The sequence below is a fragment of the Antechinus flavipes genome, chromosome 5 (genome assembly GCF_016432865.1).
Source record: "Antechinus flavipes isolate AdamAnt ecotype Samford, QLD, Australia chromosome 5, AdamAnt_v2, whole genome shotgun sequence".
NCBI classification, from domain to species: Eukaryota; Metazoa; Chordata; class Mammalia; order Dasyuromorphia; family Dasyuridae; genus Antechinus; species Antechinus flavipes.
Window position 1 is genome coordinate 234,508,428 of NC_067402.1, and position 16,490 is coordinate 234,524,917.

The following is a 16,490-nucleotide window of genomic DNA, read 5'->3' on the forward strand; positions in this document are numbered from 1 at the left end:
TCAGAGAATATGGGTGAATTCAAATAAGGCACTTAATGTTTTTATTACCTGTGTGACTTTCAGCAAGTTATTCTACTTTCACAGTCCTTACTTTCCTCATCTGTAAAAAAAAGGCCATTGGAAATTAAGACAACTCTAGATACCACTACATACCTCTCAGATTGGCTAAGATGACAGGAAAAGATAAAGACGAATGTAGGAGGGGATGTGGGAAAATGGAACACTGATACATTGTTGGTGGAATTGTGAATAAATCCAACCATTTTGGAGAGCAATTTGGAACTATGCTCAAAAAGTTATCAAGCTGTGATAACAATTTATAAACAGTTTATAAACTCTTTGATCCAGCAGTGTTACTAATGGGCTTATTTCCCAAAAAGATCTTAAAGAAGGGAAAGGGTTGTAATGTCCAGCCTAGCTTCTAGAAAATCTTCTGATTAGCCCGAATCCTTGGTGTTTAGGTGAAGAAGTGAAGAAGGCAGCAGAGCTACCACGTGGCTGGTCAAAGATGGAGTCTGGAGTCTGGAGTCTGGAATCTGGAGTCTGGCATCTTTTCTTGTGTCTGTGGCTAAGAGAGCCTTCTGTATCTGAGACTCCCTTAAATAACTCAGTACAATTACATCACTACAACACACTGAATATGCTCAATCATTACATCACCATAAGCACCATGCTGTCCTAGGTTCAAATATACCTCTTCAAAGTTCTGACCTACAAAGGGTCTCACATGTGCAAAAATTGTCGCAACCCTTTTTGTAGTGGCTAGAAAATGGAAATTGAATGGATGCCCATAAACTGGAGAATGGCTGAATAAATTGTGATACATGAATGTTGTGGAATATTATTGTTCTGTAAGAAATGACTAGGAGGATGAGTTCAGGGAGACCTGGAGAGACTTACATGAACTGATGCTGAGTGAAATGAGCAGAACCAGGAGATCATTATACACGGCAACAATAAGATTATATAATAATCAACTCCGATGGATGTGGCTCTCTTAAACAATGAGATGATTTAAACCAGTTTCAATTGTTCAGTAAAGAAGAGAATAAGGGACTTCCAGCCAAGAGGGCGGAGAGGACACACACATCTACTTGATCTCAGTCTTTGTTCTCAGAATTTATTTCATGACAAGGCCTCGGAATTAGTGCTTGACTGAAAAAAAACCCACAAATAATTACCAACAGAAGACATCCTTGAAATTTGCCAGAAGAGGGCTATTTTTAAAAGTTCATGGTGGGGACAGTTAGATCAGGTGCAAATTGAAGGCAGGGAGCCACAGCACAGCAGCGGGGTGGGGTGTGACCTTGGCAATTTCTGTGGGGAGATCTTTACCACAGTGTGGATACTTTGCCCTGGCAGCAAGATAGTACACCAGCAAAGAAGCTGTAAACACAGGAGATAAAGACTATAACCCCAAAAAGCTAGGGTCTCTCGGGCCACTGGGCTACACCCACCCAGAATGTCTTAGCACACTCTCAGAGTCTCAGAGCGGAGACCCAGCACAGCCATTGACGTCCTGCTACTGCCTCGCTGCTGCCTCCCATAGTCTGTAGAGGAAGCTCGGTAATACCATGCAGCCCCCCACCAAAAAAACAAAACAAAACAACAGACTGCATTTGGTTTTTTGCTAGTTGGTCTTCTTTGATTCTTCTCTGATAAAATGAGCAAAAAATTAAAATGGACTCTAACCACTGATAGTTTCTATATGGATAGAGAGCGGACTTTAAACCCTAAGGAGACTAAAAACAGACTATCTCCAGATGAATCCCCAAAAGGGAATATGATCTGGTCCTCAACACATAAGATTCTCAAAGAAGAAATTAAAAAGGCTCTCATAAGAGAGCTAGAAGAAAAATGGGAAAGCTTGGCAAGAGAGTCTGGATAAGTCATCCCACTCATTTAAAGATAAGAGTGGATAAAGAAATCAAATGCTTCAAAAACAGAATTAGTGAATTGGAAAAAGAAAATAGCTCTCTAAAAAATAAAATTGGCGAAATGGAAAAAATTCCATAGAACAAAACAACTCACTTAAAAACTCAATTGGACTATTAGGAAAAGATATAAAAAAAGTGAGTGAAGAAAATATTTCATTGAAAATCAGAATTGAACAAATGGAATTGAATGACTTGAGGGAGACAACAAGAATCAATCAAGCAAAACCAAAAAAATCAAACAATGGAGAAAAATGTGAAATACCTTCTTGGGAAAACAACAGACCTGGAAAATAGATCTAGGAAAGACAATCTGAGAATTATTGGACTCCCTGAAAAATATGATGAAAAAAGAGCCTGGACACTATTTTCCAGGAAATTATCAAAGAGAACTGCACAGAAGTTACAGAAACAGAGGGTAAAACAGACATTTAAAGAATTCATCAAATTGCTACTGAAAGGGACCCTAAAATCAAAACTCCAAGAAATATAGTGGCTAAATTCCAGAACTATCAAACCAAGATAAAAATATTACAAGCTGCTAGAAAAAATCAATTCAAATATAGAGGAGCCACAATAAGGATTACCCAGGATCTAGCATGTCCACATTAAAGAATCAAAGGGCCTGGAATCTGATATTCTGAAAAGCTAAAGAACTTAGTATGCAGGCAAAAATAACTTACCCAGCCAAAATGAGCATTTTTCCCCCAGGGAAGAAGATGGACATTCAACAAAATACATGAATTTTATCTATTTCTGACAAGAAAAAAAAAAAAAAACAGAACTAAGCAAAAAGCTTGATCTCCAAATGTAGAACTCAAGAGTTTTTACTAAAAAAGTAAAAAGAAATCATGTAGACATATAAAGATATATAAAGAACATATGTATAATTTGTTCTACAAACTAGAGGTGGAAAGGAAATTGTACCAGAAAAATGGTAAAGTGGGGGAACTACATATCACGAAGAGGCAAAGGAAATCTATTATATCTGAGAGAAAGAATGAAGGGGGATGAACATAGTGTGTGTATCATACTCTCATCAGAACTGGCTTAAAGAGAAAAAGAGTAGACATATTCAATTTATGGTGAAACTTCTCCCACCTCATTGAAAAGTGGGAGGGGAAAAGTGAAAAGGGAAGGAGTAAGCCAAGCAGAAGGGAATACATAAATTGTGAGGAAAAGAGGTAAGAAAGGGGGAAGAATTCTAATGTGGAGAGAAGGATCCTAAAAAGGGAGGGCTGTGAGAAGCAAGTGGTGCTCACAAGTTTAATACTGGGGTGGGGGGTAGAGAGGAAGTAAAGGAGAAAAGCATAAGCAGGGTTAACAAGATGGCAAATAAATTAGTCATTTTAATCATAAATGTAAATGGGGTAAATTCCCCCATAAAGAGGAAGTGGTTAGCAGACTGGATTAAAAGCCAGAATCCTACAATATGTAATTTACAGGAAACACAACTGAAGCAGGGTGATACATACAGAGTAAAGGAAAAAGGTTAGAGCAAAATCTATTATGCTTCAGCTGAAGTCAAAAAAGCAGGGGTAGCCATCCTGAACTCAGATCAAGCAAAAGCAAAAATTGATCTAAAAGAGATAAGAAAGGAAACTATATCTTAATGAAGGGTAGTACAGACAATGAAACAATATCAATGCTAAACATATATGCATCAAGTGGTATAGCATCTAAATTCCTAAAGGAGAAGTTAAGAGAGCTGCAAGAAGAAACAGACAGCAAAACTATAATAGTGGGAGATCTCAATCTTGCACTCTCAGAACTAGATAAATCAAACCACAAAATAAATAAGAAAGGAGTTAAAGAGATAAATAGAACACTAGAAAAGTTAGGTGTGATAGATCTTTGGAGAATGTAGTGTTCTCTTCTTTTATATAATATATGATGGTTCTCTGGGAGCAGGTTTCTTGGGGAGGTTTTCTGGAGGCAGCCTTAGTTTCAGTTCAAAGTAATAATTACTCCAAATACAGCCAGCAGATAAAATCCAAAAGTTTATTTTCTCCTTCCAAGTCTTGTCTCTTTCCATGGGCCCAGTTAGCTTTCTTAGAGGCCTCTCTCCCTCCTTGGTTCCAAGAGCTCTTGCAGCTTGTCTTTTAAAAGCTCAACAGCTTCTGCCTCTAGCTCAACTCCAACTCATGGCTTCTCAATCTCCAACTGATGCTCCCCTCTCAATCTTTTCAACTGACTGCCTCATTGAAGCTCTAAGAGCTTCTTTATGTATGATCTCTTAAAGGTGTGAAACCAAAGGTTGACTCCTCTTCTGAGAGAGTGGGATTGTGGGTTTCTGACTTGTGAATCTCCTAAACTTGTGAACTCCAACGTGTGAGCTAATATGAATTCTCAAAGGTGTTAATTTAAGCATTGTTTTTATCAATACTAGTGACTTAACACCTTGCAAGGATTTGCTCTAATGTGTGAATCAATAAGCATTGTATGAATTCTATTGAGTTAACACTAGGATTCTAACAGGAGAAAACTAAATGGAGATAGAAAGAACTACACTTTCTTCTCAGAAGTTCATGGAACCTATAAAAAAAATTGACCATGCGTTAGGATTCAAATGCAGTAAGGCAGAAATAGTAAATGCATCCTTTTCAGACCATGATGCAATGAAAATTACATTCAATAAAAAGCCAGGGAAAAATAGACCAAAAATAATTGGAAACTAAATAATCTCATACTAAATAATGATTGGGTAAAACAGCAAATCATAGACATAATAACTTCACCTAACAAAATGACAATAAGGAAACATCATGCCAAAACGTAAATGATGCAAGCAAAGTGGTATTAAGGGGAAATTTTATATTGCTAGAGGCTTATTTGCATAAAATAGAGAAAGAGAAAATCAATGAACTGGACTTGCAATCAAAAAATCTAGAAAAAGAAGAAATTAAAAACCCCCAGTCAAACACTAAACTTGAAATTCTAAAAATAAAAGGAGAGATTAATAAAATTGAAAGTAAAAAAACTATTGAATTAATTAATACAACTAAGAGTTGGTTCTATGAAAAAAACCAACAAAATAGACAAACCCTTGGTAAATCTGATTTTAAAAAGGAAAGAGGAAAATCAAATTGTTAGTCTTAAAAATGAAAAGGGAGAACTCGCCACTAATGAAGAGGAAATTAGAGGAATAATTAGGAGTTACTTTACCCAACTTTATGCCAATAAATTTGATAATTTAAATGAAATGGAAGAATACCTTCAAAAATATAGCTTGCCCAGATTAACAGAGGAATAGGTAAATAGTCTAAATAGTCCCATTTTAAAAAAAGAAATAGAACAAGCTATTAACTAACTCCCTAAGAAAAAATTCCCAAGCCCAGATGGATTTACATATGAATTCTACCAAACATTTAAAGAACAATTAACTCCAATGCTATATAAACTATTTGGAAAAATAGGAATTGAAGGAGTCCTACCAAATTCCTCTTATGACACAAACATGGTACTGATACCTAAACCAGGTAGGTTGAAAACAGAGAAAGAAAATTATAGACCAATCTCCCTAATGAATATTGATGCTAAATCTTAAATAAAATATTAGCAAAAAGATTACAGAAAATCATCCCCAGGCCAATACACTATGACCAAGTAGATTTATACCTGGAATGCAGGACTGGTTCAGTATTAGGAAAGCTATTAGCATAATTAACTATATCAATAACCAAATTAACAAAAATCATATGATCATCTCAATAGGTGCAGAAAAAGCATTTGATAAAATCCAACATCCATTCCTAATAAAAACACTTGAGAGTATAGGAATAAATTGACTTTTCCTTAAAATAGTCAGGAGCATATATTTAAAACTATCAGTAAGCATCATATGCAATGGGGAAAAACTGGAACCTTTCCCAGTAAGATCAGGAGTGAAACAAGGTTGCCCACTATCACCATTATTATTCAATATTGTATTAGAAACACTAGCCTCAGCAATAAGAGTCGAGAAAGAGATTAAAGGAATTAGAGTAGGTAATGAGGAAACCAAATTATCACTCTTTGAAGATGATATGATGGTATACTTAGAGAATCCCAGAGATTCTACTAAAAAGCTATTAGAAATAATCCACATCATTAGCAAAGTTGCAGGATACAATATAAACCCACATAAATCACCAGCATTCTTACATATCACTAACAAAATCCAACAACAAGAGATATAAAGAGAAATTCCATTTAAAGTAACTGCTGATAGTATAAAATATCTGGGAATCTATCTGCCAAGGAAAAGTCAGGAACTATATGAGCAAAACTACAAAACACTTTCCACAAAAATAAAGTCAGCTCTAACCAATTGGACAAATATTAAGTACTCTTGGATAGGTCAAGCAAATATAATAAAGATGACAATACTCCCTACACTAATCTATTTATTTATTTAGTGCTATGCCAATCAGACTCCCAAGAAACTATTTTAATGACCTAGAAAAAATAACAAAATTCATATGGAAGAACAAAAGGTCAAGAATTTCAAGGGAATTAATGAAAAAAAAAAATCAATTGAAGGTGGCCTAGCTGTACCTGATCTAAAACTATATTATAAAGTAGCATTTGGTATTGGCTAAGAAATGACTTAGTTGATCAGTGGAATAGGTTAGGTTCACAGAACAAAATAGTCAATAACTGTATCAATCTAGTGTTTGACAAACCCAAAGATCCCAACTTTTGGGATAAGTAGTCATTATTTGACAAAAACTGCTGGGAAAACTGGAAATAAGTATGGCAGAAATTAGGCATGGACCCACATTTAACACCATATACCAAGATAAGATCAAAATGGGTCCATAATTTAGGCATAAAGAACAAGATCATAAATAAATTAGAGGAACATAGGATAGTTTACCTCTCAGACTTGTGGAGGAGAAAGGAATTTGTGACCAAAGAAGAACTAGAGATCATTATTGATTACAAAATAGAAAATTTTGATTACATCAAAATAAAAAGCCTTTGTACAAACAAAACTAATGCAAACAAGATTAGAAGGGAAGCAACAAACTGGGAAAACATTTTTACAGTTAAAGGTTCTGATAAAGGCCTCATTTCCAAAATATATTAGAGAACTGATTCTAATTTATAAGAAATCAAGTTATTCTCCAATTGATAAAAGGAGATGAACAGACAATTTTCTTTTTTTTTTCCTTTTTTTTTTTAATTTTTATTTAATAATTACTTTATATTGACACTCGTTTCTGTTCCGATTTTTTTTTCCCTCCCTCCCTCCACCCCCTCCCCTAGATGGCAAGCAGTCCTTTATATGTTGGATATGTTGCAGTATATCCTAGATACAATATATGTTTGCAGAACCGAACAGTTCTCTTGTTGCATAGAGAGAATTGAATTCAGAAGGTATAAATAACCCGGGAAGAAAAACAAAAATGCAGATAGTTCACATTCGTTTCCCAGTGTTCTTTCTTTGGGTGTAGCTGCTTTTGTCCGTCATTTATCAATTGAAACTCAGGTCTCTTTGTCAAAGAAATCCACTTCCATCAAAATATGTCCTCATACAATATCGTTGTCGAAGTGTATAATGATCTCCTGGTTCTGCTCATTTCACTTAGCATCAGTTCATGTAAGTCTCGCCAGTCCTCTCTGTATTCATCCTGCTGGTCATTTCTTACAGAACAATAGTATTCCATAACATTCATATACCACAATTTACCCAGCCATTCTCCAATTGATGGGATCCATTCATTTTCATTCATTACAGAGAGGCTTGAAGAGATTTACATGAACTGATTCTGAGTGAAATGAGCAGAACCAAGAGATCATTATATACTTCAACAACGATACTGTATGAGGATGTATTCTGATGGAAGTAGATGTCTTCAACAAAGAGAAGATCTAATTCAGTTCCAATTGATCAATGATGGATGGAATCAGCTATACCCAGAGAAGGAACACTGGGAAATGAGTGTAAACTGTTTGAATTTTTGTTTTTCTTCCCAGGTTATTTTTATCTTCTGAATCCAATTCTTCCTGTGCAACAAGAGAATTGTTTGGTTCTGCACACATATATTGTATCTAGGATATACTATAATGTTGGAATCTTTACAAACTGTTAAATCATTAGAGTTGATAGAGACAATAATTATCTAATTTAGCATGGTTCAGTATTCTTGATCTAATCTTACAAGGAAATGTTTTGGGCCAGAATCTAAAACAAGGTACTAACTAGAACTAATTGATACAATGCTTGTGTTCACACCTTTACTCATTGGAATTCACACATTTGGGAGATTTCAGGCTTTAGTATAAGATATCTGAATTCACACCTCCTTTGAAGCGCTTAGGGCCAAAGAGCACTCTGGAAGAAAACCCATAATCCCACTCTCTGATATATAAGAAGAAAGCAGAAGCCCAGTTAAGGGAGTTCAGCTGAATTAGATTGAGAGGGAAAAGTCAAGTGAGTTCAGCCAGAAGCCCTCTCTTGGAAGAGAGTTACTTTGGAACATTCCCAGGGGTCGGAGAGGAGCTCTCTGGGAGGAAGCCTACAAGCCCTCTCTCTGAGGCAAGAGAGATTCATTGCATTTACCACCTGGTTGCCTGGAGGCTGAAGGACAAACCTTTGGATTTGGAGACATTCAGAGGGACCTCTTGGAACCAAGCAGAAAGATAGGCCACTAAGAAAAAGTAACCAGGCTATTTTGGAAGGAGAAAATAAACATTTGCATTTTATCACCTGGCTGCGTTTTGAGGTGATTATTACTTTCAACTGCAACTAAGGCTGCCTTCAGAAAACCTCCCTGAGAAATCTTTCTCCCAGAGAGAACCATTATATTTAAAGAAGAACAAGAACACCACATTATAATATATTTAACATGTATAAGACTGCGTGCTATCTAGGGGAGGAGGTGGAGGAAGGGAAGGGAAAAATCAGAACAGAAGTAAGTGCAAGGGATAATGGTAAAAAAAAATTACCCATGCATATGTACTGTCAATAAAAAGTCATATTTTTTTAAAAATCATTCAATATTTTCCTGAATTATTTCCAACTCCAATTTCATATTACCTAAAAGATACAGAAGTTTGAAAGACTGAAAAAGTTTAAAGCAGTCAGATTTTACCTACAGTAGGAAAATAATATGAAGACTAAGAGGGTGGGGTTATTTGCATCACAGGGGAGACCATTGGCAATTCTTTCAACTGAAAACATACCCTGGACTATTTAACCATTCTCTTTTGGAAATGTTTATAGAAGAGAAAACATGATGACTTTTTTTTTTTCTAAAAGAGAATGTAAACAAAGCCAGAAGTTCATGAAAGTACAATTGTCACCCACAGTGCTTCCTGTACAAATCTGTTTTCTGGCCTTGACAGTATTTATTGCATCTAGAATGGAAAAGTACAAAGCTTGTGAAAGGTTATTTCCCTTACACACCAAAAGATCCCACAATATATTTTATTTCAAAACAACTAGCTCATGTTCATTTGAGGAGCTGAGATGATTTTAACAAAAAATGTCAGTAACATATTTAATGCTTTAAATTTTTTTCTCTTTCTAATGAACTCTTAAGAGTCAGAAAGATAAGAAACAATCTCAACACTATTTCATAAAATATGCCTTGCTTTGCATAGTAAAGCTAATTCTAAAATGTGGAGCATATATATAAATTTGAAACCAATATTTGGAGATAAAGACAAGATGGTAAAGTAGAAGCAACAACCCAGCTAAACTCAACATTTCTCTCCAAATAATATTTAAATAATTCCTCAAATCAAATTCTGGAGTAACAAGGCCAACAAAAGGTCAGAATGAGAAATATTTCAACTTAAGACAACATAGGAGGATGGCAGAAGAGGTCTATAACATCTGACACATGCGCAGCAACTATAGTGGTGAGTCTGGGTGGTAGCCATGACAGCAACAGTAAGAGTTTCAGGAAGTTTCAGCACAGACTGAGACTCCAGAGGTGAGGGGAGTGTCAGAAAACTGATCCGAAAGCAATTACATGGGACTCCTTTGCTGGCACTGGGTGCAGCTGGTATCAACTGAAAACCTTACTGCCAACATGTAATTCCAGGTCACAATTCCAGAGTACAAAGGAATATTTGTGATCAATCAAAAAGGAATAGGGATCCTTGGTCACAGTTCTAAAGAAGAAAATTACTTGCAGCTGCAGGAGAGCTTCCAGCAAATTTGGTCAGTCAAAGGCCAAGGAGAGCATAAGTATTTGTGACTTTAAAAAGCAAAGACCCTTCCTGGGTAAAGACCAGTGTGTACACCAGAATAATGGCCATATCTCTTCTCAGCTCACATCATCTTGGAAGCACCAAAAATTTGCAGACCCTCAGAAAGATCTCTGAGAACAGAAATCTAGAAAAGTTTGGGACAGTGCCTCCACATACCTATGTGAATAGAGCTCAACTTTAATATAAATTTCAAAGCCAAGCAATAGACTTGAAAAATGAGGAATGAAAAAAAAAAGGCAATATAAGGTCTTTGTTCCTTATCTATATTTTTTCTTCTCCCAAAAAAGGTATGTTATTTAATGACATCCTTTCTATTTCCTTCCAAAAGGCCACTCCCTCCCTTACTTCCTTGATTTAATCCTCCTTTTCACTAATATAGTGACATAAACAGATCCATCATTAGTTGTTAATCAGAAACCGTTTTTGGAAGTGTTTCCATGATGTGTATTAAAAAAGGTATGAAGTTTTCTATTGAACACCTTAATCATTTAGGTTTAAGAATGTCTATAGGCTTTAACTAAAATAGTGTTAAACAAAGAACTAGACTTAAAGTGGGTGCCAATCTACTGGAGAGTGGCTAAATAAACTGTATATAAGAAAATACATGGATATTATTCTTTAATAATTTGAAGAGACATTAAAAATTTATATGAATTGAGAATAGAGGGCACAACTAAGAGAACAATGAAATGAATATTAAAAGGAAATCAAAGTCTATGTAATTTTAGTACCAAATTCCATCCCAGAAAACAAACAAGATAACATACTTCATATCTCCCAGAAAAATGTAAAAGATTAGCATAGATGAAATATCACAGCCACAATCAGATGGGGATATAATACTACAATGAATACATCATTTATTATGCTTACTTTTTTCTTTATTATAAGATATAGTTTAATTTGGGTTCTCTGGGGGGTGGAGAGAGAAAATCATGAATAAAATACATATATGTATATAATTTTATACATATACACATATATATGTATATGCATGTATACATACATATGAAATATTACAGTTCCAAAATAAAAAGAATGATTATACTTATATTGTCACTTAATTTCTGGTAGAATATTTAACTTACTTTAACAGGTTTCCGAGATTGAAAAGAGCCCGGTTATGCTGTGGATTTAGCTGTAGAGCCTTTTGATAATATTCCTTTGCTTCTGTCTTATCTTTGGTCAATGTTCCAAGGTTGTTCAGGGCACTTGCATGATGGGGATACAACCTGAGAAAGTAGAAATTTCACACCATGATGTTCAAAATGCTTTTTAGTCAGAAAAGTATACTTCTTCCCTTCCCATATTCCCTTCCTAAAATCATACATGAAAATTATCTTCTTCCTTTCAATAAAGCTGTTTCATAAATTTCCTATAAAGATTGGGCTAAAATCTTTGAGACTGTTTAATTATATTCCTTAATTTCAAGGGTGAAGAAACTGAAATCTGGGGTGATAAATGATTTGCTAAAGGCCATATAGCTAATTAGTAATAAGAACCCATTTCTTCAGACTATTTTTAAAGATTTAATCTGCATTATTTTTTTCAATTTTCCCAATTGAAATTGTGAAATGTGAGTGTGAAAACAATTTTTAAATTCATTTTTTAAAATTCTGAATTCCAGATTCTCTCCCATCTGACAAAGTAAATAATTTGATATATGTTGGTTGTTGGTTGTTCTTCATGCCTGGAGAGGACCAAAATGACATAATTTTGGTGGAGTCAAACTACAATGTATCTGCTGACTAAGACAGATCAGAGCTATATGAGCTTGGAAGATTTTTCCATAAGTTGGGCAAAAATAGGTCACATGAATATTTGGTTTGGAGATGTTTTTAATCTGCATATCTCATGTTTCTTTTGAGCTTCCCTCATAAAGCACAGTGTCTTCTTTGATAGGGGCAAGTCATGCTATATGGTCCTTTGCCAGTATCTTACATGTTACACAATCAATTCGAAAGTTCTTCTGAGAGACCTTATCAGTTCTTATATCACTTCTTCTGACTACCATGTGAACAACTATATGTTTTCAGTAAAACAGACTTTTTGTCAAACATGTATTTGGCATTTGAAAACATAAGCCTATCAGGGTTGCATTCTATGCCACAGAATTTGAATGCTTGCTAGTTGAGCTTAAGAAACAACCTCAATGCCTTACAATACCTTATCTTGCAAGGTGATCTTCAAAATCTTCCTAAGACAATTTAAATGGAAGGAATTCAGTTTTCTAGTATGATACTAGCATACTATTCAGGTTTCATGCTCATACATAATGAGATTAACACAAAGGGTTTGAGGCACTTCAGTTTGGTAGGCAATCTATTACTCTTTTCTCTCATATTTTTCGTTAGACTCTCCCAATACTGGGCTAGCTCTGACAATATGTGTGTCAATCTCATCATTTGTACATACATCTTTGGTAAGCATACTGATAAGTAAAGTTATCAACAGGATTCAAAATTTCTCCATTACAATAATGCAATGCTGATTGGTGGAGAACCTGTGTTTTCTTAGTTTAATTATAAGCAAAATTAGCACAAGATATAGAGAACTGATTCTTACTTACATCTCAGCTTCAGAGTCTGCATTGAATGTACAATAAATCATCTATGAGCCTTTTCAAGTGAAATAGTTTATTATCAGTGTGGTGCTGAACTTGATGCCATTTTCATTCTCATTAAAGACTTCTGACAACATTGCTGAAAACATCATGCTTGTCAATATAAACTAATTATTAAATAAAAATTAAAAAAAAAAAAAAAAAGAAAAGAAAACATCATGCTAATAAGGATGAAAGGAAGCACACAACCTTGCTTCTCTCCACTGGTGACTAGGAAAGTTCAACAGCACTGTTCGTGATTTAGAATCCAGCTGTCATTAAACTTAAGCATGCTGTCATTAAACTTAAGAACAATACTAATGAATTTCTCTGGGTAATTAAAGTTCTGACATAATTTTCCACAAGTCTTCTTGATTGAAAGTATCAAAGGCCTTGGTAAGATCAACAAATGTTGTGTACAGATCTGGAATTTCTCCTATAGTTGTTGAGCAGTGAACACCATATCAAATTTTTTTTCAACTACTTTTTAAATAAATTCTCTAGGATTTTCTAAAATACAACAACATATATTCTGCTATGAATGGTAGTTTTGTTTCCTCATTGCCTAGTCTCATTCAATTTATTTCTTTTTCTTCTCTTATTGCTATAGCTATTATAACTAATACAATATTGAATAATACTATTGATAATGACCATCTTTGCTTAGAGTTTTACTACCTCAAGCCAAAGCCTGCCCTGGGGCTGTGGATATTAGTAGTTGAGCAGTGAATGGATTTGCAGAGACCAGAAGTGTCTGCCCAGAAGCACAGTCTGCTGGGGAAGTTCTATAGCCCCAGGCTGAGCCCCGCACTGTGTTGATTAGAGGCTGCCCAGGCTGTGCCCCCCTGCCTTGCAGATTTGTAACTGCTCCCCCCCCCCCCCTCCGCAAAAGTCCCGAACTACAGGGTGTAGCTGCAGGGCTGCCTTACAGTCTGCCTAAGTCACTTCCGGGTTTGAGTGGTCACAGCCAGATCTCCTTAGGTTCTGGCGTTTTTTTAGAGGACCCTCTGTTTTAGGCTTTAATTTCTCTGCCAATTTACTACTTTGTACTCAAGGCAGAGCAGTTAGCCCATAGCAGAGTCGTCTCTATAAATTCTCTAATCACAGAGATCACCCCCGCCCCTGGTCTGCTCAGGATGCTAGTCTCTCGCTGCCTGTGCTAGTTTGTTCCTGGCCCCTCAGGACAAACCTTTCCTGGCGATCTTCCAGATTGACATAGGCTGGTAAATTGTAGTGCTTCTAATCTTCAGGAATTTAAGCAGTGAAGAGCTATTTTTGAGGCTAAATTAAATAGTTGGTTATGAAGGGAATGAGAAGAGCTTAGAGAGAGTATGTGCCTTCTCTGCCATCTTGGCTCCGCCCCTGGAAGTCCCCTAAATTTCTTATAACTGAATTTTTACTTCAATGTTGCCAACAGGCATTAAATATTTTTGACTACACAAATATACTTACTTATATATAAATCTCTCCCAAGTTGTGAGAGATTTAGTGTTTTCATATTACATAAATATTATTATTTAAATATCACTATTAATGTCCTAGGAATTTGCTAACATTTTGACAACCACTTCCTGCTTATAAACTACATGGTATAGTAGATAGATTACCAAGCCTAGGGTTAGGAATATCTGAATTCAAATCTGGTCTCAGATACTAACTATCCCTATGGCTCTGGGCAAGTCATTTAATCTCGGTTTACCTCAATTTGTTCACCTACAAAACAAAATGGGAATAATAATAATAGCACCAAACTTCTAGGATTATTGTGAAGATCAAATGAGATAATACTTATAAAACAATGCCACATAACATGATATAAATGTTAGCCACTTGTTGGAATCTTTACAAAGTGTTAACTCATTAGAGTTGATAGAGACAATAATTATCTAATTTAGCATGGTTCAGTATGATTGATCTGATCTTAAGAGGAGATGTTATGGGCCAGAACTTGAAACAAGGTACTAAGTGGAACTGATAAAAAACAATGCTTATGTTCACACCATTAGAGAGCTCATATAAGCAAGAAGCTCTTAGGGCCAGAGAGCACTCTGGGACAGATACGGAGCACTCTGGGAGATAAAGAAGCACACAAACCCACTTTCAGAGGCGGAGTCAGATTCATTCCAATTTTCACCTTGGAATGGCTGGAGACATTCGGAGTTGAGCAAGAGGCAAAAGATGAGCAGCAAGAGCTCTTAGAACCAAGCAGAAAGATAGGCCTCTAAGAAAAACTAACCGGGCTATTTTGGAAGGAGAAAATAAATGTTTGGATTTTATCACCTGGCTGTATTTTGAGGTGATTATTACTCGGAACTGAAACTAAGGCTGCCTCCGAAAACCTCCCCAAGAAACCTGCTCCCAGAGAGAACAATCATATATATTATACAACAGAAGAGAACACCACAGCCACTATTATTATTACCAACATATATTCAAGTTCATAGTTTAAATATTTAGGAATAAGGACAGGTCTATGGACCACTTATATAAGAAAACTCTCTACCAATGCAGGTCAGGACATTTCTGCAACTTACAGTCTTAGAAAATTGCCCAGAGCAGAGATATTAAATAAATTGCCTAGGATAAGATAGCTAATATGTATTAGAGGTGTGACTTGAAACCGGGTCTTCCTAGCTCTAGAAACTTTTATAAGAAAGCACAAAAAGTTGAATAAAATCCCAAGTTTAATACAAAGTCAAATGGCTTTCAAGTTAAGATATTAACTTGACCTATATGTTATAACAGAATATAACAGAACTTATGTATTATCAGGATAAAAACAGTAATATTAACAATACCCAACAAAACACATGTGTATCAGGACGGAATTCAGTAATAAATAATAATCCAGACTGCACATAGCAGGAAGCTTACTTGAGGGCAGTTTTGTAGTGGTAGATAGCTTCTTCATTACGACCTTGATCTTTCAAGAAATTAGCATAATTGTAATGCACCTTAGCATTATGGGGCAAAGTTTCAACACCAGATCTGTAGGAGGAAGGGGGAAGAAAAAGGAAGGAGGAAAATAAGTGAATAACTGTTTAAGAACAGTTTGCTTAGTCTGTTTTTATTCTGAAATTTAATGCACTTATATTCAGAATGTTGCTACTTTGATCTAATTAAGGTTATTAAAAAAACCCTGTTCATATGCCTATGAAAACAGTCATATGCTTTCAGGTATACATACTAATAGAAATATTTACACATACATACATACCAATAGAAATATTTATAAAATAACATCTTTCTGCAAGTAGATCGAAAAACTTTTTTATATACTAGAAATGAATATGGAGAAGAGACAAAAAGTCCTTCAGTGTGGAATTTACTTTAGAAACATAATGAATTCATATTACCTTGTTGATAAATGGTTAAAGAAAATGAACAGGCAATTTTCAGATTTCAGATAAATCAAAACTATCAAAATACTCCAAGTCACTATTGTTTAGAAAAGTACAAATTAAAATAACTCCTAGCTACCATTTCACACCTATCAGGTTGGCTAACATGACAGAAAAGGAAAATGAAAAATGTTGGAGAGGATGGGAGAAAATTGGGACACTCATACACTGTTGGTGGAGGTGTGAAATGATCCAACCATTCTGTACTTAATTCTATACTAATTCACGTAAGTTATTCCAGGTTTCTTTGATATTATCCCTTTTTGTTTTTTCTTCTGATACAATACATTTACATACCATGATTTCTTCATCCAGCTTTGAAACATACCCCTTCTGCTTCGAGTTCTT

The 16,490-nt window shown here is 35.3% G+C and overlaps 1 protein-coding gene across 4 annotated transcripts in view; it reads right to left on the minus strand.

Annotated features, from left to right (window-relative positions):
* Window positions 1–16,490, minus strand: part of TMTC1 (transmembrane O-mannosyltransferase targeting cadherins 1) — a 261,821-nt gene that overhangs the window by 77,918 nt on the left and 167,413 nt on the right. For all 4 annotated transcript variants that reach the window (XM_051961108.1, XM_051961109.1, XM_051961111.1 and 1 more), the window contains 2 exons: window positions 15,616–15,729; window positions 11,228–11,371 (listed from right to left, as the gene is read on the minus strand). In XM_051961108.1, the coding sequence (XP_051817068.1) occupies window positions 11,228–11,371; window positions 15,616–15,729 (258 nt within the window). The remainder of the gene's footprint in view (window positions 1–11,227; window positions 11,372–15,615; window positions 15,730–16,490) is intronic.